Source organism: Dasypus novemcinctus, chromosome 3, assembly GCF_030445035.2.
Source record: "Dasypus novemcinctus isolate mDasNov1 chromosome 3, mDasNov1.1.hap2, whole genome shotgun sequence".
In the NCBI taxonomy this organism is placed as follows: Eukaryota; Metazoa; Chordata; class Mammalia; order Cingulata; family Dasypodidae; genus Dasypus; species Dasypus novemcinctus.
The window spans coordinates 59805485-59832194 of NC_080675.1; the positions used below are offsets into that span (position 1 = coordinate 59805485).

The following is a 26710-nucleotide window of genomic DNA, read 5'->3' on the forward strand; positions in this document are numbered from 1 at the left end:
AGAGGGAAGAGGTCAGAGGTGAAAGCATTCCTCAGGATCCACCTCCCCCCCCCCCCTTTTTTTTTTTTAACTTTTTGTTTCCTAACCCTTTCATGGCAAAAACATGTTGACCTAGCAAAAGAGGGGAGGGGGTCTTCTGAGTACTTTTGCTGTGGTATTGATCTGCAGAATTTTGCTTGGAGAAGTGCTTATTTCAGGAGGAAAGAAAATATTTTGTGACTAATGTAATGATTAAGAGGGAGAACCTTGGTGTCAGACTTAGGTTTGAATCCTGGGGGCCACACTAGTTGAGTGACCTGGGGCAATTTACAACCCCAAGCCTCTAGTTTTTCATACATTTTTGGGGAGGATTAAATGAGGTAATCTATATGAAGTGCTTAGATTCGTTTTTGCACTACTTGTTTCTTAACACCAGCTGCTGTTACTAACTTTCAGAGGATTTTAAACAATGGGATTGGATATTGGGGGGGTGGGTAGAGAATGAAAATGTACTTACTAAATAGTTTTGCAAGGTGACTACTAATTTGTACCTAAATGACCAATGTTTCCATAAAGTTGAAGATGTGAATTTTTTCGAAGATGTCAGAACCTTCAGATACTTCTGACAATCTCCTGAAGTTTTCCAATGAGCCCTTACTAGCTAAAGGAATTTTAAAGCCAAGCATCAAAAACTTTCAGCAAAGAGATTTCGAGGTAATGATGTATTCCTGAATGATCTTTTCATATGTGGGTTGTGATTTCCTGCCCTAGAAAGAGCTTGAGAATATTAAAAAGCACATTCTTGGGTCATTTATTAATGAGTTAAGAAAAAGGACTGCATGTCCTGCTCTGAGCTGTGAGAGGTTAAGTTAACTGGAGTAACAGTGGAGGAAGTTTAGGGACTTGTCCATAGAGAAGAATGGAAGGCAGCAGCCAAAATAACCCTCTGGGCACAAATGGTATTTATCAGTTGTTGGATGGAGTATAACACTGACATACAGGAAATGGCAAGATGCATATGAAAAGGCTGGTTAATACACTGAAACAAGAAGGTTTTGCACCTTGGAGAAAAAAAAAATCATCAGCTGCCATGTTAGAGAGTAGAGAAGGTAAACTTTAAAGGTGAGCCCTTATTTATTTTCGCTTTAGGTTTTAGGGAGACTGCATGTAGAAGAGAATAGTGCAAATGTTAAATTATTTTATTTGGTCAGTGAATCCTTTTTTTCAAGCAAAACTATGGAGCCCCAGCAGGTGCCTCCAGTAAAAGTAGGTTCATGCTGGAAAGTTGGTGGGATGAGGGTGGCAGAGACACACATACACAGCATTGCCTCTTAACTGCCAAGCAATGAGGCATCTTGCCTGGATTTTTATACTGGTGGAGTAGAAAGAGCTGGGGTTTTAGCATTAGATGGACTTGGGCTTGATTCCCAGCTCTACTCTGTGGCTTCAAGAATGACATATATCCTCTGTTGACCCTTGTTTCCTCAGCTATAAAATGGAGACAATACAGACCTCATTAAGTTGTTGTAAGAATTAAAATAAGATATGGTGTGGAAAGCACCATGCCCAATAAATCCTCATAGTAGTCACCTTGCTAAACAAGAAATTAAGATTTACTTAAAGGTCCAGAAAATAATCTCACCCTCCTCTTTTTATTTTAATTTTCTTGTACTATGGACTCTTTTTTTTTTTTTTTAAAGATTTATTTATTTATTTAATTCCCCCCCTTCCCCGGTTGTCTGTTCTCTGTGTCTATTTGCTGCGTCTTGTTTCTTTGTCTGCTTCTGTTGTCGTCAGCGGCACAGGAAATGTGGGCGGCGCCATTCCTGGGCAGGCTGCACTTTCTTTCACACTGGGCGGGCTCTCCTTACGGGGGGCGCACTCCTTGCGCACGGGAACACCCCTGCGTGGCAGGGCACTCCTTGCGCGCATCAGCACTGCGCGTGGGCCAGCTCCACACGGGTCAAGGAGGCCCGGGGTTTGAACTGCGGACCTCCCATATGGTAGACGGACACCCTAACCACTGGGCCAAGTCCGTTTCCCCTATGGGCTCTTTTGCAGACCTTTCTTTTGGTTCAAGAAATCTAGATTCTTTTCAGACCATGTCTACAAGTAGACTAGAAGTTCCTGCTCACACTCTGGTTTTGGACTCAAATATATTTATTTGCTTTGTTCTGTTTTCCTGGACCACAGGACCAGCAATAAAATAGAGAATAGCATCCTTTCTCTGAGGTGTCTTGACTCTTCATGGAACTCTGGTAGTTCTGGTGTAGAATCAAAATGTTGCTTGCACATCTGCCTCATACTCTCTAAGGTGAAGTTTTCACTAGCGTGTGTTGAGTGTCCACTGGTTCTCTAAGTCAGTACTTTGCTTTAGGTTGCCTGATTATGTTTAATCTTCAAAGTAGCTCCGTAAAAGGAAACTGAAGCCCAAAAATATTGTGTTAGTGTCTGAGTTTACAGAGCTAGTAAGAGGCAGACCAAGACTCCAACGAACTCATGGAAGAATTAGAGAAAGGTGTCAAGTAATGGAGCAAATGGCAATATCTACATGTGTTATTGCTATCAGAGAAGCCTTTGAGGACAAGGGGCTTGAGTCAGAACTTAGAGTCTTAGTGAAGAAAGGGAGAAAGTGGAAAAACACTCTGGGGAGGGGAATGACATGAGTACAGAGGTAGAAATGGGTCAAGGTAAGTGTGCATGTTGAGCACATCAAAGAGGGAGTTGCCAGCAAGGGCTTCAGCTGTCCAGGACCAGGGACTGCCCGTGCTGTGAGTAGCAAGGAATGAGGTTGACTCACAGGGGTTTTAGATGTTCTTAAGTCTGTTGAGGTGGTGCTGTACAAAGTCTCATTTAGCCTCTGTCAGCACAATCAATTAGAAAGGGGGAAGGGTGCCTGGCTTTCTGGAATCCTAAGGTGTTCACACTCCATTTTGGAATCCTCTTGTTTCTAGTTGGATGGCAGTCATACTGGGAAAGCCCAGGATGTGAACAGGGACTTGCTGTAGCCTCTCTCCAACCCCACCTTTGGCCTGGAGAAGAGCTGCAGAAGAGTGTTGCTCGTAGGGCATCCACCCTGGGATGAATTACACACACCCTGTGTAATGCAGCCCTCCCTGTGGGAAAGCACCTCTCCCGGGTGCACCTCCAGTTTGCTGAGGGAGTGAAGGAGGGAGGATTCCCCAATGCCTGTGATGACAGGCTCGTGAGGTGGTGTCCTTGGTGGTGGGTGACCTCGTTCCTGACTGCAAACGTAAACAGTCACCGCCAGGGCTCTAATAACTGTCTCCCCAAGCCAGGTCACTCTGCACCAAACACATACTTCAAAAACCAATAAATATGAAGACATGAAGACTGGAGGAAAAATACACTACCTTTTTTTTATTTTAAAGTTGATTGTGGTTTCTGTTTTTTCTGTTAGTTTGTCATTCTTACATTTTGTGGGAGGTGGGAAGAGTTAGAAAAATCTGTCCTGCAGTGAAAATGATGGTTCTTTCTCTTGACTTAGGAATAAAAATGGTTAAAAGTGAAAACCACTCCTGCTGCCAAGGAAGGATTTAGAGAAAATGACTCCCCACCCCATGCACGAGGCCCTCTGACCCCTTTGGTTAGCATAATAAACTCTGTCCATACGTGGAGCCTGCTCACTGCCCACTTGGCTAGGCTAGCACTCTCAGTGAAGGAGGACAGGCAGGCCAAGGGCTGAAAACAAGTGCTTAAGTGTTTCTGGACAAATGAAGATTGAAGGATGGGTCAGAACAAGTGCAGAAGAGAAGTTTTCCATTTTTGTTAAAAAACTCCCAGTTAGGACAATTTTCAAGTACTTTGGCAGTGCCTTTGCTTTTTCTATTTTGCCTTTTATAGATGTATATCCCCACCTCATTTTTCTTAAGTCAATGAGAAGAATAAAAAGACATTAAATGGAAAAAAGAATGAGTTTTGAAAACTCTCCATATTAAGATTCCTCTAGCAACTGTCAAACCTCAGTTAGCAAATCTGTTAAAAAGTGACCTCATGCAAACATGGCCAGTCTCCGTGTTACCGCGTGTGGCAGCACACTTATCTCTTTGATGTTCGGACTCTCCATGACAGGAGCTCCCTGGCAGAGTGAGGTTTTCCAGAAGGCCTGGCAGACAGCCTGTCCCATGGGTAAGGTCAGGAGAGAGGAGGCTCTGGGCTGAAAGCTGTATTTCTCAAAGTGTGGGAACTAGTCTACCTGCAAATGACTCACCTCTGGCCCTTGTCAAAAACATTGCTTCCATGCCCACCTTGACCTCCTGAACTAGAATCCATGCTATCTTAGACCAGGCACCTAGTGTGATTCTTTTCCTACTAAACTTGATAACAGCTGCTATAGTGAAAGGAGCATGAAATTTAGGGCCAGAACACCATTTAATCTCAGCTCTCTCAACTGTAAAATGGAGATACTTCCTTACCAGAATAGGAAAAAATGGGTGAAAATATATTTGAAAACTAATATGAAGGGGTATACAAATGGCCATTGAAAAGAAAAAAAAAATTCCACTTTGCAAATGATCATTGCACATCTCACCCAGCTGGGATCCAGATAGTGAATCCAAGCCTTTAAGTCAAACATCTTGGACTCTTAGCTGCAGTTCCTTCAGAAATTCAAGAAGTCATATTGGGACAGAACTCTGGCTTTTCTTACTTTGGAAAGAGAGTCATGTGTGGGATAATGTTTGCGAGCTCCAGTCCTTCCCCGTCATCAGGGAAAGTACCTAGGCTTGTGGCCTTCCAGGTGAGCTCCACAGAAGGATCTTCAATCACATTCTTGTGGATCTAGATCTAAGGCCATTAACACTGAGCTCCAGCTCTCAAGTGGGCAGCAATGAATGTGAGAGCATTCTCTGAAATTTTTCCCACCCCAGGAGCTCCTTATTGGTCAGATTAAATTCATTAACTACCTCAATGAGCAATTCCTAGCACAGGAATAGGAGGCTTGTGAACATCTTGTGTATCAACATCAGCATCAGTGGGAATAAGAATCACCTGAGAGGTTGCTAAAACGAGGATTCCTGGCATCCCCTCAGAGTCAAAACGGATAGGTCTAAAGCAGGTCCTGGGAATTTGCATTTCTAATGGACATCCCAGGTGATTTCTGATGCAATGGTCACTGGAACCCACTGACAGAAATGCAGCTCTCCTTCTGAAAGGTTGAATAGTGGCAGCTGGGGGTGTAAGTAACTGTCAAAACTGGGGTGGAATTTCCTTGATGCTTAACAACTGTTGTCTGAATTCATGATCTCCCAAACTTGCTCTTTCACGTTTTTTCTGTCTCCATAAAGGACAGTTTCACCCTGCCACTTGCCCATGCCAAAAACATGAACGCCATCTCAGGTCCCTTGCTCTCTTACACCCCCGTCCAAACTGCAAGCCCTGGCAGCCCCACCTGCAAAGTGTCACACAATATGGTCCTTTCTCGTCCTGTCAACCAGCACTTCTTACCACTAAGGAGTCATTTCTTTCCCAATTTATCATAAGTCAGATCATGGCTTTTTTCTCCAATGAACCCTCCAGGGCCCTCCCATCTTACTCAGGCTAAAGCCAAAATCCTTACCACGACCTGCAAGGCCCTCCCTGAGCTACTGGGCTGCTTCTCAGGACTTCTCTTCTCTCTCTCTCTCCCTGGTCCATCTGCCAGACAGGACACCTCTGCTTCCTCCGGGCCTCTGCTCAAAGGTCATCTTCCCCTGAGGTCATCTCCGACTGCTCTATTGAAAATAGAGCAAAGTGCAGATGTCTTCTCTCTTCTTCCCTTCCTCCCCTGCTTTATTTTTCTGCATAGTTCTTAACATCATCCACTGTACTACAAAATTCACTTTGTGTACAGACTGCTGCCCAGGAGAACGTAAGCTTCCAGGCAGGGATTTTTGTTTCTTTTGTTCCCTGCTATATCCTCAACTCCTCAACCAGTGCCAGGCCCATAGTGAGTACCAGTAAATAGTTGTTAAATTATTAAATACATGAGAGAAAATTTGTCAGGGGCACTTCCCTTTCACCACCAGCTGCTGATGTGTTACGTGTCCGTATTAATGTGTGCACCTGTGTGTGGAGATGTAGGGGTGGAAGAGGGAGCCTCGGTTACCCCCAGTGAGCTGAGAACCCACCTTCTTTTCCCTTTTGTGCCTGGCATGGCACTTGAAAAATGAGCATTTATCCTTGGATCAGGAAATTCCGCCCTGAGAATACAATTTTCCACACAAGCTGTTAAAATTGTTACCTAGACCCCCAGGCCCGTTTACCAGTAGCTGTTTAATCCATCATAATTACAGTTTCTACCTCACAATAACCTTTCATGTGAGTCTAACCACATTTATTCAACTTTTTTTTTTTAAAGATTTATTTATTTATTTAATTCCCCCCCTTCCCCCGGTTGTCTGTTCTCTGTGTCTATTTGCTGCGTCTTGTTTCTTTGTCCGCTTCTGTTGTCAGCAGCACGGGAAGGGTGGGCGGCGCCATTCCTGGGCAGGCTGCACTTTCTTTCGCGCTGGGCGGCTCTCCTTACGGGTGCACTCCTCGCGCGTGGGGCTCCCCTACGCGGGGAACACCCCTACGCGGGACGGCATTCCTTGCGCATCAGCACTGCGCGTGGGCCAGCTCCACACAGGTCAAGGAGGCCCGGGGTTTGAACCGCGGACCTCCCATGTGGTAGATGGACGCCCTAACCACTGGGCCAAGTCCATTTCCCTATTCAACTTTTTTGTGGAAAAATGCTGTCGGCATTCAAGTCAACTTGTAAACTTTTGTACAGTTGCATTTGTAAGTTCTGGCTTCATCTCTGCTCCCCACTCTTTTTACCCATATCTAAAGCCGCCTACACCTAGATTTTTTAAAATTAAATTAATGTAATTCTTCATATCTGTAGTCTCTTCCGCAACCCCAATCTCTCCCTGCTTCATAGAGTAGCAATCAGGGAGGAGAACAGGTTTTCACAACACACAGTCAGCCCTCATTATTCATGGATTCTGTATGTGCAAGTTTGCCTATCCACTAAAATTTATTTGTGACTTTGCAGTGTTTTTGCACTCATTTGCAGACATGTGCAGAGCCAACTTGTGTGCATTCCCTGGGAGACAGACAAGATGATGCTCTGCCTTCTTGTTTCAGCTCTCTACTGTAAGGGTGTCCTCTTCATGGCTTTTTTAATGACATGTTTTTCACATTTTTGTGCTTTTTTTGGTGACTTTGCTATTTAAACAGCCCGGAAAGCATAGAGAGTACTATCTAGTGTTCCTAAGGATAAGAAGGCTGTAATGAGTCTTATGGAGAAAATGCATGTTAGATAAGTTTCCTTTCAGGCATGAGTCACAGTGCTACTGGTCATGAATTCCATGTGAATGAATCAATAGCATTATTAAACAAGGTATCATAAAACAGAAACACATAAGACAAAGTTACGTATTGATTGGTTGATAAAAGAGACTTGTGGGAACCTAAACCTGTGTTTCCCCTAGGAGCAGTGGTTCCGTGTTGACCAAGTCAGTACTCCAGGCAACTTGTAGAACATAACTGCTGTGAATAACGAGATCGACTGTAACTGAAATAGAGGGACTGCAATACAAACCCATCATTTTCTTAATTGGGGGGGGGGGGGGAATAGAACAATGTGTAGAATTTTGGTTTTATTTTTACCTGAATTTCCTGAAAATGACTACCATTTAGACCTGCATCAGTTTGCCTTTTTTTATCTCAGTGCTCAGAAGTACATTTTAAAAATGTGGTTCCTGGCCATTTAGATATAAGGCAGGGGTTGTTGTCTGGGATTTGGAGATGAGTCGGCAGAGGCAGACATAGTGCATTTCCGTAGTTTCTGCAGAGCCTCAGAGCAGTTACGAAAGTTGAGTCTTAGAGCTCCGAGCCCTCTTCAGCCCCTTGTGCCCCTGTCTTCTGGAGAGATGCCTGACAAGCCACCCATGACCCAAGCACACACACAAGCATGTGAAGCTGTCAAGGGGCTGCTCCTCAACCAAGACTTGTGGCTTTCTGAGCTGGTGAAAACCAAGACTTTGACGTACCTAAGTTACATTCATTTATTCGAAGTGTTGACTTCTCCCCCAAAAACATTGGAAGACAAGTGATGTATAGTTTTCCTCGCAGCAATCTCAGTGATATTTTTAGCATTATCCACTCTGGTTTTTTTCTACCTTGAGTGTTATGCCACTTTCTTCAAAAGTGTTCAGAGTTATGCCTGATTTTAATAGTGATAAATAGTTTTCTCCAGTGATATTTTTAGCATTATCCACTCTTTTTTTCTACCTTGAGTTTTATGCCACTTTCTTCAAAAAGTTCAGAGTTCTGTCTAATTTTTTTTCTATTTTTATCAAACTGGAATTTCTCAACTGAGTCATCATCCTCTATACCAAATCTGGAGTTACCAAGTTTATTCTGACTATGTTCCTAATCAGATATTCCACTGAGTCAAGTTTGTCCATTTGTCCTGCCAATCCCTCAGCTTGCTGCTTTTTCCAAGGATCTGTACACAGCAGGAAAGCATGTCCAAAAGCTACTGCTGCTGCTACTACTCTCACATCATCTTACCTGTGTGTGTTTCAATGTGCTGTAATATCCATCTCCATAATCTCTCTTCTACCATTAAGCCTGATGTATAAAGTATGACTCATTTTACTAGCTGAAACCTATACTGATCAGTTACTTAACCTTGCTCTCATGATAAATGTACTTGGGTCTCACTGGAGAGGTAGTGGCATGTAGGGGTTAAGAGCATGGATTCTGGAGCCAGACTTCCTGGGATTAAGTCCCAACTCTTTTGGACTGCCTGTGATTTCAGGCAACTCACTTTTTTTTTCCAGGCAAGTCACTTTAACACTCTTTAAAGAGCCTCAGTTTCTTTATCTGAGAAGCAGGAATTAAAAATAGTCCTTGCTTTCTGAGGGCTGTTGTGCAAATTAACAGTTAATATGTGTAAAACTCTTAGAATAATATCTGGCATATATTAAGCACTAAATGCTAACTTTCACTTCTTATCTGCTGAATAAAGGTTCTATATTTGCTATATTGTTACATATATGGTATTACATCTTCCCTGGTAGTTTGTTTGCTTTCTTTTCTCACCTGGAATACTCAGTGAACAATGATCTTTCATTTTCTTCCTTCCCCTCCCATCTCCTCCTTTTGAGACCTAGCCTTTGTTCAGAATACAAGTACCTCTTAATTTTTCCTAAGAGTAGGGTGTCTTTTTTTCACTTGGAAGCTGGCATCAGTGATACCAACATCAGTGTCTAACTCTAGACTTCCATGCCACCCCTGGTTCATCAGCAGGCTTCTAGAGACTCCAGCCAGCTCCAGTTCCGGCAGTGTGGAGGCAGAGGTGTGTGCAGCCTCTTTGCCACCTTGTGGCCAAGCTTGGAATTGGCATCTTCCCCCTTGTCCTGGGTGAAAGCCATCTCTATTCCTCTGAGACCCTGTGTTGTTTCCTTTTTGGACAATGGAGCATTTGCTTCAAATTCCCTTGTTTCATTGCAGTGAAAATGGCCCCTTTTCTCTTTTTTTTCCCCCTCTCTCTCTTCACCTTCCCCCTCCCCCCCTCAATGGGCAGAATACATGAGAGACGAAAGGAAAACAGCTCCTGGGGCAGTTAGTCCACACTGGTTCACAATGGCTTCCTAGAAAACCTATGGCTCTGGCCTAGGCCTTGGAAATCCTGTTTGTACCGTACCCTGCAAAGGGCATATGTCATTTTAACAGCTTGATTCCCTGTTCCTTTCCCCTTACCCATGCCCTTCCCCCACATGCTTTCTTTAAGATATATGTTCCTTAAGGTCCTTCCCTCCTGAAAACTGTTTTTCTGTATAGTGAGACAAGGTGTAAAGGCTATTGTGCTTAAGCTCAGGGCTACCTAAGAGAAGACAAGCATGGTTAAACGTGAAGCCCATATTTGTTTCTCTTCTTTTGCCTTGCTCTACTAGGACAAACTATAAAATTGCTGATACTTGACCATTTTTGACAGACAAAAATGGCAGCTTTGTACAGTTTAACTTAACATACTTGTTTGCTTTCATTTTACTGCACTCAAACCACAGTGGCCCAGTCTCATCTTAGTTCACCAACTTTGAAATGAGACCCATATGGAAGCATTAATCAGTACTTCTTGCTAGAAGACAAAACAGTTTAATTCCCCTGGGTTGAATGTTATTCCTGTCTCTCAAACATCTGTTTATTACAAATCTAAACTGAATTTATAGAGCAGTTGCTGTGGCCATGATGAAGCTGGGCAACACAGATGCTGGAACCACTTAGTCCTTTTAATGCAAGTTTGTTTTATTTTTCAGTCTTCGCATATAATGCTGCCAGCAAGGAAACCTGTGAACAAAACCATGGACAGTGCTCCCGGCATGCATTCTGCACTGACTACGCCACTGGTTTCTGCTGCCACTGCCAGTCCAGATTTTATGGAAACGGGAGGCACTGTCTGCCAGAAGGTGACAGGGGATGGAGTCTGCTCTTTGTCTATTCCGCGTTTGTTTCCAGCTACCGCTGAGCTCTTCTTAACTGACCTTGAATCAAAGCACTAGCAACTTGTAGTGCTCAATGCATGTGTGGGTTGACTTCCCAATTTGAGGGTCATCTAGGATTTTTTTTCTCCTTTTCACCAGCTCATTAGAGCCAAAGTTGAGGAAAAAGGAGGGAGGATGGGAGAAAGTAACCGTTCATTAGGGGACTGGTTAAAATGATTTGCTGAAGAGTGCATTTTGGGGGTTGCCGATGGGATTACGGTATGTCTGTGCTCCCATCCCAGCCTGGGTGATGGTCGAGGCTGACGGTGTTTTCTCTCTTTAGGGGCTCCTCCTCGGGTCAATGGGAAAGTCAGTGGCCACCTCCGCGTGGGTAACACGCCGGTGCACTTCACCGACGTGGACCTGCACGCTTACATCGTGGGCAATGACGGCAGAGCCTACACGGCCATCAGCCACATCCCGCAGCCCGCCGCCCAGGCGCTTCTCCCCCTCACGCCAATCGGAGGCCTGTTCGGCTGGCTCTTTGCTTTAGAGAAGCCGGGCTCAGAGAATGGCTTCAGCCTAACTGGTGAGTAGGTGTCTGAAAGGGCTGACGCTCAGCATGACATTGGGGACGTTGCTCCTTGGGGCTGTGCCTTGGGTTTTCACACCGTGAGGGGCGGGTCTGCTTGTTCGATGTTCTGGAGCCACAGATATGCTGCTTTCTGTCCCGGGTCTTTGGAGATGGTTTGATGTTTGCATTTCTGACTTTTGACTGAGACGGATTCCTTCTGAATGTTCTCTGAGCTGCTCTGAGAAGGGATGGCTCCATTTAGAGCGTTTGAGTCCTCCCACCCCAGTTTGGTGAAATGTATTGATTGGTCAGATTTGTTTATTCACAGATCTGTCAAACAGGAATGCAAAAATGGCAATTTCAGGGCACCTAGAGACGACTTCTTGGAGAAGGGGGTAGCTTTCCTCCTCCCTAACCCTATGGCCTTCCCACCTCTGGCCTTTAATAATACCGAAGACCTGGCTTCTCAGACTTTAACTTGCACTAACTCACTGGGGAGTCTTGCCAAAATGCAGGTGCTGATTCAGTAGGCCTTGGGAGGCATCTATGATTCTGCATTTCTAATAAGCTCCTGGGATATGCTTTTGCTCAAAGATCCATCCTGTGGTAGCAAGTGTGAAGGGGATACTCTGGCTTCTCACCCACTCCACCTGAAAAAAGCTGTTCCTAGTGGATGTATCTTTATTGCATGTGAAATAAAGTACTGAGAAGACTCCTTCCCCCATCTGCACGGCAGTGTTCAATCGAGGTTTGATTAAAATCTTGGGGTAAAAGTAGATAAAATATGGTACACCTGGTTAAATTCGAACTTCAGAGAAACAAGTATGCCCAAATTTTTCATGGGGGCATATTTATACTAAAAAAAAACTGTTTCTCTGAAATTCAAACTTAACTGGTGTCCTGTTTTTTGTTCTATTTTTGTTTGTTTGTTTAACTAAATCTGGCAATTTGAGAAAGCAAAAGGTCAAGGGTCTTCTCAGTTTATTTCTCACAGAAAACAAGGTCCCACAAAGAGAAGAGGTGTGGCAGGATGAAACCACACTAAGCTTTTGGGAACTTATGGATCAATAGCTGATAGGGAAACGAACTTGGCCCAGTGGTTAGGGTGCCTGTCTACCACATGGGAGGTCCGCAGTTCAAACCCCGGGCCTCCTTGACCCATGTGGAGCTGGCCCATGCGCAGTGCTGATGCGCGCAAGGAGTGCCGTGCCACGCAGGGGTGTCTCCCGCGTAGGGGAGCCCCACGCGCAGGGGTGCACCCTGTAAGGAGAGCCGCCCAGCACGAAAGAAAGTGCAGCCTGCCCAGGAACAGCGCTGCACACACAGAGAGCTGACACAACAAGATGACGCAATGAAAAGAAACACAGATTCCTGTGCCACTGACAACAACAGAAGCAGACAAAGAAGAACACACAGCAAAATAGACACAGAGAGCAGACAATTGGGGGGAGGGGAAGGGGAGAGAAATAAATAAATAAATCTTTAAAAAAAAACAAAACAGCTGATAGAACCTAGTCATGGCTATTAGATAATCTGCTTTGGCATTATCTTCAACAGTGGTAGAAATTGGGAGAAGAAAGAATGTATGGTGACTAAGCAAGGGCTCTTTTCATCCCTTTGTTCTGATGTTTTCTCCCTTCCCAGGTGCTTCCTTCATCCATGACATGGAAGTTATTTTCCACCCAGGACAGGAGAGGGTTCATATCACACAAACTGCTGAGGGCCTAGACCCTGAGAATTATCTGAGCATTAAGACTGACATTCAAGGCCAGGTGCCTTATATCCCAGCAAACGTCACCGCCGACATTGCTCCCTACAAGGAACTTTACCACTACTCTGACTCAGGTAGGTGTAATCAGTTTTCATAGCTGTAAACTGGGAATAGTAATACTACCTATTGTTAGGATTAAGTGAGTTAATAATGCAGTGTCCTTAGAATGGACATAATGTGACTTAATACATCATTATCAGATACACAATGTAGGCAAGTAGAGTTCTGGCTGCTGTACACAGGATATCAATGTCCCTACTAATTTCTAATTATCATCAATAACAGTGTTGTCTATAGGGGTGGGTAGGAATGGAATAATTATATTTGGTTTTTAATTATCCTGCTGTCTTGCATTGAAAAATATTGATTATTGAGATTTATTCTTGTCTTAGAACCTTGTTTCAGCTGATGATTTCAGCCTGCTTTAAAACCAAGAGATGCATAAAGGTGTTGTAAAGCTAGTGCTGGATTTGGAGTCAGAAGATAGGATAGAAGTCCAAATTCAATATCCTGGATTTGCCATTTTAAATCATTGGGAAAAGTCATTTCCTCGTTTTGAGAATGGGAATAGTAACACCTTCGCTCTCTACCTTACATGGTTAACATGTGAAGTGCAATATAGTCTATAAAGCACTCCCCCCAGTGCAGGGTGCTGCCTCAATCCCAGTTGCATCCCAGTGGTTTGGTTTCTTGTGCCTTTCCCTCCAGCCCCTGCTTCTCCTTGGTGCAGGTGCTGGAAACCAGGCAGATTAGGAAAGAGAATGGGAAACAGGCCTGGACTGTGCTCAGAACAGCTGATGACCAGATACATGGACTGAGCTCTGGACTCATGGACTCAGATGGAGAGAGATGTCCCTTTCCTTTCCCTGGGACTCTTCTCACCAAAGTGCAGGGCACTGGAAGCGAACACCTCTGTGCAATGAGAGGATGTACTGGTTTAAAAACTTGGGGTATGGAGTCAGGCAGACTTAAATTCCAGTTTTGGTTCCTTCATATACTGGCATTGTGGCCTTAGGCTGGTTACTTAACACCTCTGACCCTTTGCCTATGAGCATAGTGCCCATAGAGCTGTTGGTGTGGCTAACACATAGTAACCTTTATTCTTTGCATATGACACCCACAGTTGCAGTACCTCCTGCCTCTCAGCACTTTGGTTTTGCATCCACTGAGGTTCTTGAGATTGCCCTGCAAGTTTCCCATATAAATGGGGAGTTTCTAAGGATACATACTCAAAGAATTAGATGAAGAACTAGTTGTGGCAAAAAATACGTCCCACATGAAAATCTCTACATTTTATTCCCATTATTTTTAAAGAAGATTATGTAAATGTTACATCGAAAATATAAGGGATTCCCGTTTACCCCACCCCCTCCTCCCACTCTCCTTTTTTTTTTTTTTTTACTTACTGGTTTTCATGTTGAACGTGTCTGTTTGCAGCCATGACCTCCACAAGTTCCAGAGACTACACGCTCTTATTTGGTGCTATCAATCAAACACGGTCCTACCGCATCCACCAGAACATCACGTACCAGACCTGCAGTCATGCCCCCAGGCACCAGGTCATCCCCTCCACCCAGCAGCTGAACGTGGACCGGGTCTTTGCCTTGTACAATGATGAAGAAAGAGTGCTTAGATTTGCAGTGTCCAACCAAGTTGGCCCTGTTGAAGGTAAAGTTTCTCTTATTTGTTGTGTTGGGCAAAAATTACACCTAGCCACCTTTCTTCATTCCTTTTTGAGTAGCCTCAGAGCAATGCCAGATGTGACTAAGGGTTACTAAGTGCCAGCCTCTGTTTGGTGCTGGGGTACAAAGATGAATCAAGCATTATCCTTGTCCTTGCAGTGGAGACAGTGGCAGAAATGCTCCTTTCAGAAACAATGTAAGGAAATTGAACATGGTATGTGAAGCTAACTTGTAGCAGCACACTTGTGTGTGCTAGTCTGTGTTGGGTACACCCCTGTGAACAAGACTGCACAGCCACTTCCCTTGTGGAGCCAAGTTAGGAGGGAGAAGGATGGTAACAAAAATTTTTATAATTGTGAACCTGGGAACCTGGGAACCTGGTTTGGAGGCTCTGGGAAGACATCCTCAAAGAAATGAATTTTAACCAAAACTTAAATGATGAGAAATATTTTGCAAACCAAGGTGAGGCCAAGAGTCAGTGTCTAGAAAAACAATAGTGAATTGATGTGAAACCCACAGCTAACATTAGATTAGTGGTGAAAGAATGAATGCTTTCCCCTAAAACTGGGAATAGCACAAAGATATCTGTTCGTGCCACTTCTATTCAACATTGTACTGAAGGTTCTTGCCAGGGAAAATAGCCAAGAAAGTGAAATAAAAGGCTTCCAGATTGGAAAAGTATAATTATCTCTATTCTCAATTAACACAGTCTTATTTAGAAAATCCTAAGGACTCCACTAAAGAATTATTAGAACTAAGAAGTGAGTTCAAGAAGGTTACAGGATACAAGACAAATTATATTTCTATACCATAGCAATGTGCAAACCAAAAATTAAGGAAATTCCATCTCAAAAAGAATAAAATTCATAGAAATGATTGTACATTGAAAGCTACAAAACGTTTTTGAAAGAAAGAACTAAATAAATGGAAGTGTTTCATGTTCATGGATTGGAAGAGCTACTATTAAGATGGGAGTATGGGAGGCAGACTTGGCCCAATGGTTAGGGTGTCCACCTACTACATGGGAGGTCTGTGGTTCAAGCCCAGGGCCTCCTTGACCCATGTGGAGCTGGCCCATGTGCAGCGCTGATGCACGCAAGGAGTGCCCTGCCATGCAGGGGTTTGTCCTGTGTAGGGGAGCCCCACGTGCAAGGAGTTCACCCCATAAGGAGAGCCACGCAGCGTGAAAGAAAGTGCAGCCTGCCCAAGAATGGCGCCACACACACACAGACCTGCACAACAAGATGACGCAATGAAAAGAAACACAGATTCCCAGTGCCACTGATAAGGGTAAAAGTGGTCACAGAAGAACACACAGTGAATGGACACAGAGAGCAGACAACTGGGGGGTGGGGAGAGAGAAATAAATAAAAAATAAATCTTTAAAAAAAAAAAAAGATGGGAGTACTTCTTAATTGATCTATAGATCCAATGCAGTCACTACTGATTCCAGCTGTCCTCTTTGCAGAAATTGACAATCAGATCCTAAAATCTACATGAAATCTCAAGGGACCCAGAATAGCCAAAGCAATCTTGAAGAAGAGAGCAAAGTAGAGGGCTCATACTTCCTGATTTCAAAACTTATTACAAAGCAACAGTAATCAAGACAATGTGGTGTTGGCATAAGGATAGATATACAAATCAATGGAAGAGACCTGAGAATCCGCAAGTAAATGCTCACATTTCCAGTCAAATGATTTTCAACAAGAGTATCAAAACAGTTCAGTGGGGGGAAAGAATAGTTTTTCTTACAAATGTTGCTGAGAAAACTGGGTATCAACAGGCAAAAGAATGAAGTTGAACCTCTAACACATACTATATACAAAAATTAACTCAGTGGATCAAGGACCAAAATGTAAGAGCTAACACTATAAAAATTCCTAGAAGAAAACATGGGAATAAACTTTTGTGGCCTTGAATTTGGCAATGATTTCTTAAATATCCCTAAAAGCACAAACAACAACAACAAAAAAGATGAATGACATCATTACAGCTTAAAACTTTTGTGTTTCAAAGGACTATAGCAAATAAGTAAAAAGACTGTAAAATTGGAGAAAATATTTGTAAGCCTTTTCATGAGGGACTTATATCTGGAATATGTGGAGAACGTTTATACTCATTACTAAAAAGACAATTTAAAAAATGAACAAAGAATTTGGATAGACATTTCTCCAAAGAAGATTTTATATATATATCTAATGAACATATGAAAAGATGTTCAACATTATTAGTCCTGAGGGAAATGCAAATCAAAACCATGATGAGATACATGCTCTATATCCCCCTTGGATGGCTGTAATAAAAAAGACTGATAATAGACAGCCAGCAAGATGGCAGCAGAGTAAGGAGCTCCTTGTGCTACAAGGTGGTTAGTAATCACCCAGAGCTACCGAAAGCACCTGTTTGGGGTTTCCAGGAGACCAGAAAAGCATCCTGCAATGTCCTTGAAAGAATGGGAGGAGGAAACTGCCCATCTGCAGAGAAGATTCATGAGTAGAGCGCTTCATGCCCTGGAGCCTGGTGCCCATCCTCCACTGGAGGCACAAGCCACCTCAGGAGCTATTCTGTGGCTGGAATTGGAAGCCCCACTTCCCAAAAACAGGGGAGGAAAAGATAGTTGGGCACCAACTTCAGCTGTTGATTAGTAAATTCAGTGGGCTAAAGTATAATCCTACAACTAGCAAAAGAAAGTTTGAACCTGTCCAAGTCAGAAAGAGGCCATTAGCCTCCCTTTTAACTCCACCCCCACGTGAGGGAAAGCAGGGTGAATTGAAAATCACAGTACTGATAGAGACTGGTTTCTTTCCATCCAATCAGACTGCAGCTCTAGCCTAAGCCTCAGCTCTACCTCTGGCAGGGAGGATGCTAGGGGCCCTGGAACAACCTCTCTGGAAAATAGAGGTCATGCCACAGAGGCTGGTGGTCATCCTCTTCTGGTGGTACAAGCCACCTCAGGAGCTTTTCTGTGGCTGGAGTTGGAAGCTCCATTCAGCTCCATTCAGCTGGGAGAACTGGATGTCCGTAGTCTAAAGAAGGAAAGAAGACCCCTCTCTCACACCTTATATAAAAATTAACTCAAAATGGGTCAAAAACCTAAATATAAAAGCAAGAACCATAAAGCTGCTAGAAGAACATGTAGGAAATATCTTCAAGACCTGGTGGTAGGTGGTGGATTCTTAAAGGAGACAAGAGGAGGACTGAGATGGACTACTGATGTTTAATGTACATGGAAGTTTTAATTAGCTTTACTGTAAAAGTATGGAAATGTATAGAGTTGATGGTAATATATTATAGTGAGTAATAGCTGGTTTATAAATGGGAATGTGGCTGAAAAGGGTTGTCTAGGGATATAAATGCAAATTGAAAGAAAGCTAGAGGATAATCTAGGGACTGAATAACAGTAAACCCAGAAGTGGATGGGAATTGTGGTTGATGGTACAGATGCAAGAGTGTCCTTTGTGAGCTAGAGCAGATGTACGTCACTATTGTAGGGTGGTGGGAATGTGGAGAAGTATGGGAAAAATACAACTGGAGTGACCTATGGACTGTGGTTAACAATAATAATGTAATATTCATGCATCTATGCCAAAGATGTACTGTGTTGATAATGAGGGAGTATGGAAAAAGTGTGCCAAATGTGTGCTATGGACCTGGTAATAGTCTGATGATATTATCTCATAATCTATAACATACATGTTCTACTATGGTGTGGTGTGTTGACAGAGGGATGTTGTATGGGAATTCTGCACATGTACAGGATTGATTTGTAAGTTTACAACTTCTGTCATAAAAATATTTAAAAGATAATAATAGGGTAGGTTGGGGGGAAAATACACCAAAATGTAAGATAAGGACTATAGTTAGTAGTAAGATTTTGGTGATATTCTTTAATTATTTGTAACAAATGGCTCACAACAATGCAAGGTGTTGGTAGTGGGTTGATGTATGGGACCTCTGAATGATGTTATGCATGTTTGCTTAGTAAGGTCACAACTTTTACTATATGCCTATTGTTTATGTTCATATATAAATGATATAACAATAACAATAATAATAATAGGGTGGGTTGATGGAAAATACACCAAATGTAGGATACTTTGGTTCATGGTAATATTTTGAGAGTCTCTTTAGTCATTAGTTAAAAATGCTTCACAGCAATGCCAGGTATTATTGCTAGGGTGAGGTATGAGAGACCTGTATGGTGTTATGTATGATTGTTTTGTAAGTTCACAACTATTACTATACACTTATTGTTTATGTATGTTTATGTATGAGTGATATACTTCAATAAATTTTAAAAAAATAAAAGACCTAATAACAAGTGTTGGTAAAGATTTAGAACCAATGGAACCCTCATATACTACTGGCGAGAATATAAAATGGTGCTACCACTTAGCAAAGCAGTCTAGCCATTTCTGTAAAAGTTAAGCATAAAATTGCCATTTGTACCCTGCAGTTCCACTCCTACATAATTAGCCAGGAGAAATGAAAATGTATGTTCATGTAAAAACATGTACATGAATACTCTTGGCAGTATCATTTGTGATTGCCAAGAGATAAAAACCACCCTGATGTCCATCTACTGATGAATGGATAAACGAAATATGGTATATCCATACAACAGAACAATATTTGGCCATTAAAAAGAATTGAGTACTATTATATGCTACGGCATGGCTGAATCTTTTTTTTTAAAGATTTATTTATTTATTTCTCTCCCCTCCCCCCCACCCTGGTTGTCTGTTCTCTGTGTCTCCTTTGCTGCATCGTCTTCTTTGTCTGCTTCTGTTGTTGTCAGTGGCACGGGAATCTGTGTTTCTTTTTGTTGCGTCATCTTGCTGTGTCAGCTCTCCATGTAGGTGGCGCCATTCTCAGGCAGGCTGCACTTTCTTTCGCGCTGGGCGGCTCTCCTTACGGGGCGCACTCCTTGTGCGTGGGCCTCCCCTATGTGGGGGGCACCCCTGCGTGGCAGGGCACTCCTTGCGCACATCAGCACTGCGCAAGGGCCAGCGCCACACGGGTCAAGGAGGCCTGGGGTTTGAACCGCAGACCTCCCATGTTGTAGGGGGATGCCCTAACCACTGGGCCAAGTCCGCTTCCCCTGAATCTTGAATATTATGCTAAGTGAAGAAAACCTGTCACAAAGGACCATGTATTATGATTCTGTATATATGAAATACCTAGAATAGGTAAATCCACAGAGACAGAAAGTACATTAGTGGTTGTATAGGGCTGGGTGTGGGGAAGAGGGTGGGGGATGCAGAATGGAGGAGGATAATAGCTTTATGGTATTCAGGTTTTCTGTTGTTTTTGTTGTTTTGATGTGATACTTATTCTACCGTTGTGATGATGGCTATGTAACTATGTGAATATACTAAAAACCATTGAATTGTACAATGATTCAGTGGGCGAATTGTTTGGTTTGTGAATTACATCTCAATTAACACAGTTGTGGGGGGGGGAGAAAACTCTAAAGCAAATATCCTCAATCTTCATTGATTCTTAGTATCACCTGCAAAACCTGATTAAAATTACAGATAATGGTGTTCTAGGCAAGCCAGAGAATGAACCTGTGAACCCAGGAAACTCTACAAATAGATGACATTCATCCTAAGTCAGATCAAGAAGGTTTTTTTTTTTAAGGTACTGGGGCCAGCGATTGAACCCAGGACCTCATATATGGGAAGCCAGTGTTCAACCACTGGCCTACACTGGCTTCCCTGAGTTAGTTTTTTCATTTGTTTGCTTGTTGTTTGTTTCTTTTGTTTTGTTTTTAGGAAGCACTGGGAACCGAACCTGGAACCTCCCATGTGGGAAGCAGGCACTCAACCACTCAAGCCACATCTGCTCCCCAAGGGGGCATTTTAATTTTGAAAATAGGTTGTATTTTCCCCCAGAATTCAAAAGGCATGTGAGAAGAAAATGTCTCCTTGTCTGCATATCAATACCGTTCAGGTCAGAATCAGCCCTTAGAAAGGTGATTCTGTAATGGACAAATGATTTTGTGCCTAATTTCTGGAGTTGAGAATTCCTTAAGACTCCCTGTGATCAGTATGGAAGTGTCATTTCAGCAATATAATAGCAAGAGACTAAGGTAACAGGACTAGACCATTCTCTAGGATACAGAGGTGACTTGGAATAAAAACCTCAAGTTTGTGTGTTCTTTTAAAAAAGAATTCATTAATTTTCTTCTCTTCCCCTCCCCCTCCCCCACCCTGCTGTTTTTGCTGTCTGTGTCCATTTGCTGTGTGGTCTTCTGTATCTATTTCTCTTTTTTGTCTCATCTTCTCGTCTTCCTCCTCTAAGATTCACTGGGATTCAATCCTGGGGACCTCTGATGTGGGGAGAGGTTCCCCGTCAATTGCACCACCTCAGTTTCTGGTCTCTGCTCTGCTTCACCTTGACTGTCCCCTTTGTGTCTCTTTTGTTGCATCATCATCTTGCTGCGTGACTCACTTGCACAGGCACCAGCTCGCCATGCAGGCACTCGTGCGGGCACTCAGCTTACCACGTGGGAACATCCCGAGTTTGGTTGCTTTGGTTTTATCACACTTGATTGGGAGCCCATGCATTGGGTGCCCAAAGATAAGTTTGTAAGGCAGTGAATTAAGAGCATGAAAACTTCAATTGATTTTAGAAGAATGTGTAAATGGGGAGGGAAAAGACTGATATTGCAGATTTCTCAAGGAGAGACTTAAAAACAACAGGGAAACATTCTTTACCTTTAAATTTTCACTTTAGCCCTTTGTTGAGTATAGGCGTCTGATCTGTCAAAATAGCTATTAGTGAAAGTGCCTTCTACTTCTAAGCCATAGAATCCCAGATTCTGTATCTACGCAAAAGATATATCTCCGGGTATATTTTCCCTAGAGATACACCAGATAAGAGTAACATGGGTGAGAGAAAGCCATCATAGTGACAGGTACTAAGTTGTTAATTTGTCTAGAATTTTATGATTTTGTCTTCAGTTCAAATAACAATAACTAATAATGGCAAAGGTCTGCCAAACTGTGCCAAGCACTGTTCTAAGAGTCTTACATGAACTGTTTAATCCTTACAACAACCTGTACACCGATGAGGAATATTGTTATCCCCATTTAACAGATAATGAGACTGAGGTATAGAGGTGAAATAATTTGCTTGGTCAAAGCTTCTAAGTGGTGAATCAGAACTGAAATCTGAGTGCTGGGACCAGAGCCCACACTCTGAACTATTCGTGGTACTGCTTCTCCACATGGACAAGAGACAACCTCTTTTTTTCTTTTCTTCTCCAATATGTAGCAATGTCTTCTTGTATCTCGCTTTTTCCTGAGGGAGCTATTATTTGATTGGAATGCATGTAGAACAACACAGCTGCCCATACCTGATGTGGGTGTGTCACGGTTTCCCAGGGTTTAGAACGCAGTTATTTTGTCTTTCCCAGTGAGTAATCAGAGTCTGCAGCCCCACTGTCTTCCCAAGCACTAACAACCTCCCTTTAATTGTTTATGCTTCCAGTGTGTGGGGTGGGGGTGGGGGGGCAGGAGTCATAGAACAGGATCTAGTCAGGCTTCCTGCCCTACTCCCGCTTCAGGGGTCCCTTTGGTGAATTGAAGAGACTTTGGGCAGAGGGCCATGCAGTGAAGCTGAATGGCTGCAGCCAAGGACTGTTGGTTTAAGGAAACCACTTTTCCCCTCTTGATTAAATGGTATATTAGTCCTACTTCCTCTGTCACAGAGTCAACTTAGGAGCATAAGGGTAAAATAGAAAGTGTCTTAAAGATTCTTCCATTTTCAGTGTACTCGGAGAAAGAGCTAACAAACTATAGAAAATGAATAGACAGATAATTCTAGAAATGTATAAACAATAAGGGTTTGGGAGGCCAAATGCAGTGGTCAGGGCTGGCTTGGTGGGCGTGTGATCTGTGCAGACACAGAGCCCCATATTCAGAAGAGCCACCGTCTTGACTTAATGCCCTACTGTTTTTTTATCTCGAAATCCTTAATGAGTTTTGAACAAGGGACCATTTTGTATTGGACTCTGCAAATTGTATAGCTAGTCTTGTCAGTGAAGTACATTTTAACTCAGTATCATGAAAATATGGACATTTCCTCCTCAATTTCAGGAGGCTAGTGCATCTTGTCCAGGTTTATAATTTAACTATTTTCTTTTTTTTTTAAGATTTATTTTTATTTATTTCTCTCCCTGCTCCCCCCCCCCCCCCCCCCCAGTTGTCTGCTCTCTCTATCCATTCGCTGTGTGTTCTTCTGTGTCTGCTTCTATTCTTAGCAGCAGCATCGGGAATCTGTGTCTCTTTTGTTGCATTATTTTGCTGTGTCAGCTGTCCATGTGTGCGGCTGCCACTCCTGGGCAGGCTGAACTTTCTTTCGTGCTGGGCAGTTCTCCTTACAGGGCACACTCCTTGCGTGTGGGGCTCCCCTGCATGGGGACACCCCTGCATGGCATGGCGCAACTTGCGCCCATCAGCACTGCACGTAGGCCAGCTCATCACAAGGGTCAGGAGGCCCTGGGTTTGAACCGTGGACCTCCCATGTGGTAGGCAGATGCTCTATCAGTTGAGCCAAGTCTGCTTCCCTAATTTAACTATTTTCTATTGCACTCTTTTTTTTTTTCTTTCTTTTTTTTTCATTTGAGTGCCTAACAAGGGGATAAGCATCTTGATATCCTTGTATACTCACTAAACTCTGCCTGAATGTTCCATAGTGATGTTTTGATGCTGGAAAGTACTGAATAAGAAGGCTAAGCATTAGTATCAACAAACTAATACATATTGATTTCTACCTCAACTGGGTCGGCCATGCCTTTTGTATAGAATCTTGTCCTAAGATGGCAAAATACTAATGGAGAATCAGGTTCTTGTCTTATATTAGATCTTCAGAGAGGGCATGACCCTGTTTTCACTGTAACATGCTGGACTGACTCAGAAACTTGACCTATACTATCAAGTTAATCTAGCAACCACTGCCTCAGTGCTGTGTTTCTTTACCCAAGGCCAAGAGATTCAGAGGAAAGGATGTAGAAATAAAAAGGCACAGTTGGAAGTTCCAAGGATGTCTGCTCAATTTGGAGAAGTAAGCTTATGCTGACATGCTTAAGTCCATCAGGTTTAAAAGTGCTGGAGCTTCTCTTTGACCTAGAGGTCACCATAAGATGCTCCAGGTGCCATTCTGCCTTAGAATCTTTGAAAGATTAGAAAAAACTGGCAGAGCCATCTTCCTCAACTCTGGAAAATGGTTAACGGGTTGTAGTAACTGGACAAATGCCAAATCAAGAAAACTCAACTTTAAAAGTGGTAGTAGGGTTTGTGGTTGGCCTCATTCCTGCAGGAACAGGGTAATCCCTCTATACATACTGGGGCTGCCTGTATGTCAGTGCCAGCCAATCAGGTGACAGCCAGAAAGACTGAACTAGGAAATTCCTCTTGGGATCACCTCCCAAAGTGCAGGCCAAAGTGGCTTTCGGATAGCCAAAACTGCATAAGAAAAATCAAGGCAAAATGGACTGGAGCAAAGGATAATCTTTAAGTCATGCAATAGTACACCCAGAGGTGGAGTCTTGCAAAGGCGAGTTGAGGAGTCGTGCCAGTTGCTGTAAATAGGGGAATGTCTACAGCCAAGAGCAAGCACAAGCCCAGGATAAGAAACAAGCTCAGAAAAGACAGACAGGGCCTTGCACTTCACATTTCACTGTCGGTTGATCTGGTTAAGAGGGTTAAATCTGAAAGAGCACCTGCCAACATAGCCAATTTGAAAAGACCGGAAGAGGTGTTTTTTGCTTTGGTTTGTTTTTTTCTTAGCTCATGGCACTGAGGACATCTGGCATACTGGATACAAGTTTAAGGGACAGCTCAGGGACTAAATTCCAGAGTTAATACATTAAAATATTAAAATGTACAGTGTGCAAGATAAGATAATACAAAGAAACAAGAAATGATGGCCATCCAAAGGAACAGGATAAAAATCCAGACACATCAGTGAAGATGACCAGGCTTGGACATACTAGATAAAAACTTTAAAAACTCCTCAATATGCTCAAGTAAATAAAGGAAAACACAGAACTCTAAGGATATCAGGAAAACAAAGAATGATTATAAGAGTCTAAAGAGATAGAAATTTAAATTTTCTACAAATTCTGGCATTTGAAGACCACAGTAACCAAAGTGAAAATTTCCCCAGAGGCTTTCGATAGCTGATTGGAACTGGCAGAAGAAAAATCAGTAAACTCAAAGACAAGACGATTGAAATTATTCAGGCTGCACAACAGGGGAAAAAAGCAAACAGAGCCTAAGACACCTGTGGCACACCCTTAAGTGTATCAATATATAGGCATTATGGGAGTTCCTGAAGGAGAGAGAAAGAGAGAAAGGGGTAAAAGGAATATTCAAAGAAATATTGGCAGAAACTCCCCAAATTTAACTGAAGATGTGAATATGCACATTGAAGAAGTCCAACAAACTGCAAACAGAATAATCTCAGGGACACCAAGACAGACTGTCAAATACAAAGGACAAGGAGAGAGTTCTAACAGCTGAGAGAAAAAGCCGAATGTTATATATAAGGCAGTCCCAATAAGATTAGGTTCCAATTTCTCATCAGAAATAATGGAGGTGTCTAAGAAAGCAGACAAAAATATATATTTTTAAAGGTCTATTTATTTCTCCCTACCCCCCCTCCTTGTTGTTTGCACTTGTTGTATCTGTTTGTCTTCCTTGTTCCTTTTTAGGAGGCACTGGGAGCCAAACCAGAACCTCCAATGTGGGAGGGAGGTGCCTAATCTGATTTGTTGTATCAGGTTGTTATACAACGCTGATTTGTTGTATGTCTCATTGTTTTTCCTCCCTGCATCTCTTGTCACATCATCTTGTCACATCAGGTCACCATGCCTGCCTGTTGCATCAGCTAACTGTATTCTTTAGGAGGCACCAGGAACCTCTGCTTCCTGCTTTATTGTGTCTCTCATTATGTTCATTCTTCTTGTGTCTCTTGTTGTGTCAGCTTGCCATGCCTGCCCATCATGCCAGCTCGTCGTCTTCTTTAGGAGGCACTGGGATTCAAACCAGCAACCTCCCATGTGGTAGGCAGGGGCACAGTTGCCTGAGCCACATCCGCTTCCCCAAAATATTTAAAATGCTTAAAGAAAACAATAGCCAACAGAGAATTTTGTATCTGGCAAGCCTGTATTTCATAAATGAGGGAGAGATAAAGACATCCCAGATAAATAAAAGCTGATGGTATTAGTTACCACTAGACCTGCCCTGCTAAGGGGAGTTCTTCAGAATAAAAGAAAGGGACATGAGACAGGGCATAAAAGCAGAATAAAGAAAAAGAATTCCAATAAAGGTAACCATATGGGTAATTATAAATGCCAGTATTGTATCATTTTTTTTGGCATATAACTTTACTTTTTCTATACCTTTCATTACTTCTAAAATGCAAATGCAAAAAAAATGATAAATATGGTTTTAGAAATACAATATATAAAAATCTGTAAAAACAAAAGCCTGGTTGGTGGGGGCGGGGGGCAGAAGGGTATAGAGAACAATGTAAATAGATTCTATTGAAGTTAAGTTGGTATCAAATCAAACGTGACTACTATAGATTTGGGATGTTTAAATTAAACGCATGGTAACCACAAAGGAAATATAAGGAAAATATACAGGCGCCAGCCAGGCTTGCCCAGGCAGTGCCGAGGGCACAGCGTCCGGGCTTCGCCCTGGCTGAACGCCGCCCCTGCAGTCTCTCGAGCCTGAGCGGGGCCTTCTGCTGGCTGCCCGCTGCCCCCAGCTTCCCGACGGCGGGCCCGCTCCGGGAGCATGCCCCTGGCTGCCTACTGTTACGTGCAGGCCGTGGGCAGGGACAGCCATGGGGAGGTGACCCTCGTGAGGCAGTGGCGGGGCAGCCAGCCGTATGTCCTCAAAAAACCAAACCTCCGAAACGCCTCCAGCTGAGACCAGCGAACTGCGGAACAGGAAGTGCATCTCTATCTTGGCTGAAGCACCCCAACATTGTCACCTGCAAGGAGTCATGGGAGGGAGGGGACGGTCTGCTCAGCGTTGCCGTGGGCTTCTGCGAAGGAGGGGATCTGCACAAAAGCTCAAGGAGCAGAAGGGCCGGCGTCTGCTGAGAGTCAGCGGTAGAGTGGTTTGTTCAGAACGGCATGGCTCTGCAGTATTTACATGAAAAACAGCCCCGTCACCGAGATCTGAAAACTCAAAATGCCTTCCTAACA

The 26710-nt window shown here is 43.1% G+C and overlaps 1 protein-coding gene across 3 annotated transcripts in view; it reads left to right on the forward strand.

The window, feature by feature from the left end:
• NID2 (nidogen 2) overlaps positions 1 to 26710 on the forward strand; it is a 97542-nt gene that overhangs the window by 16310 nt on the left and 54522 nt on the right. For all 3 annotated transcript variants that reach the window (XM_004454082.5, XM_004454083.4, XM_012523536.4), the window contains exons 5-8: positions 10290 to 10439; positions 10798 to 11043; positions 12673 to 12873; positions 14237 to 14467. In XM_004454082.5, the coding sequence (XP_004454139.2) occupies positions 10290 to 10439; positions 10798 to 11043; positions 12673 to 12873; positions 14237 to 14467 (828 nt within the window). The remainder of the gene's footprint in view (positions 1 to 10289; positions 10440 to 10797; positions 11044 to 12672; positions 12874 to 14236; positions 14468 to 26710) is intronic.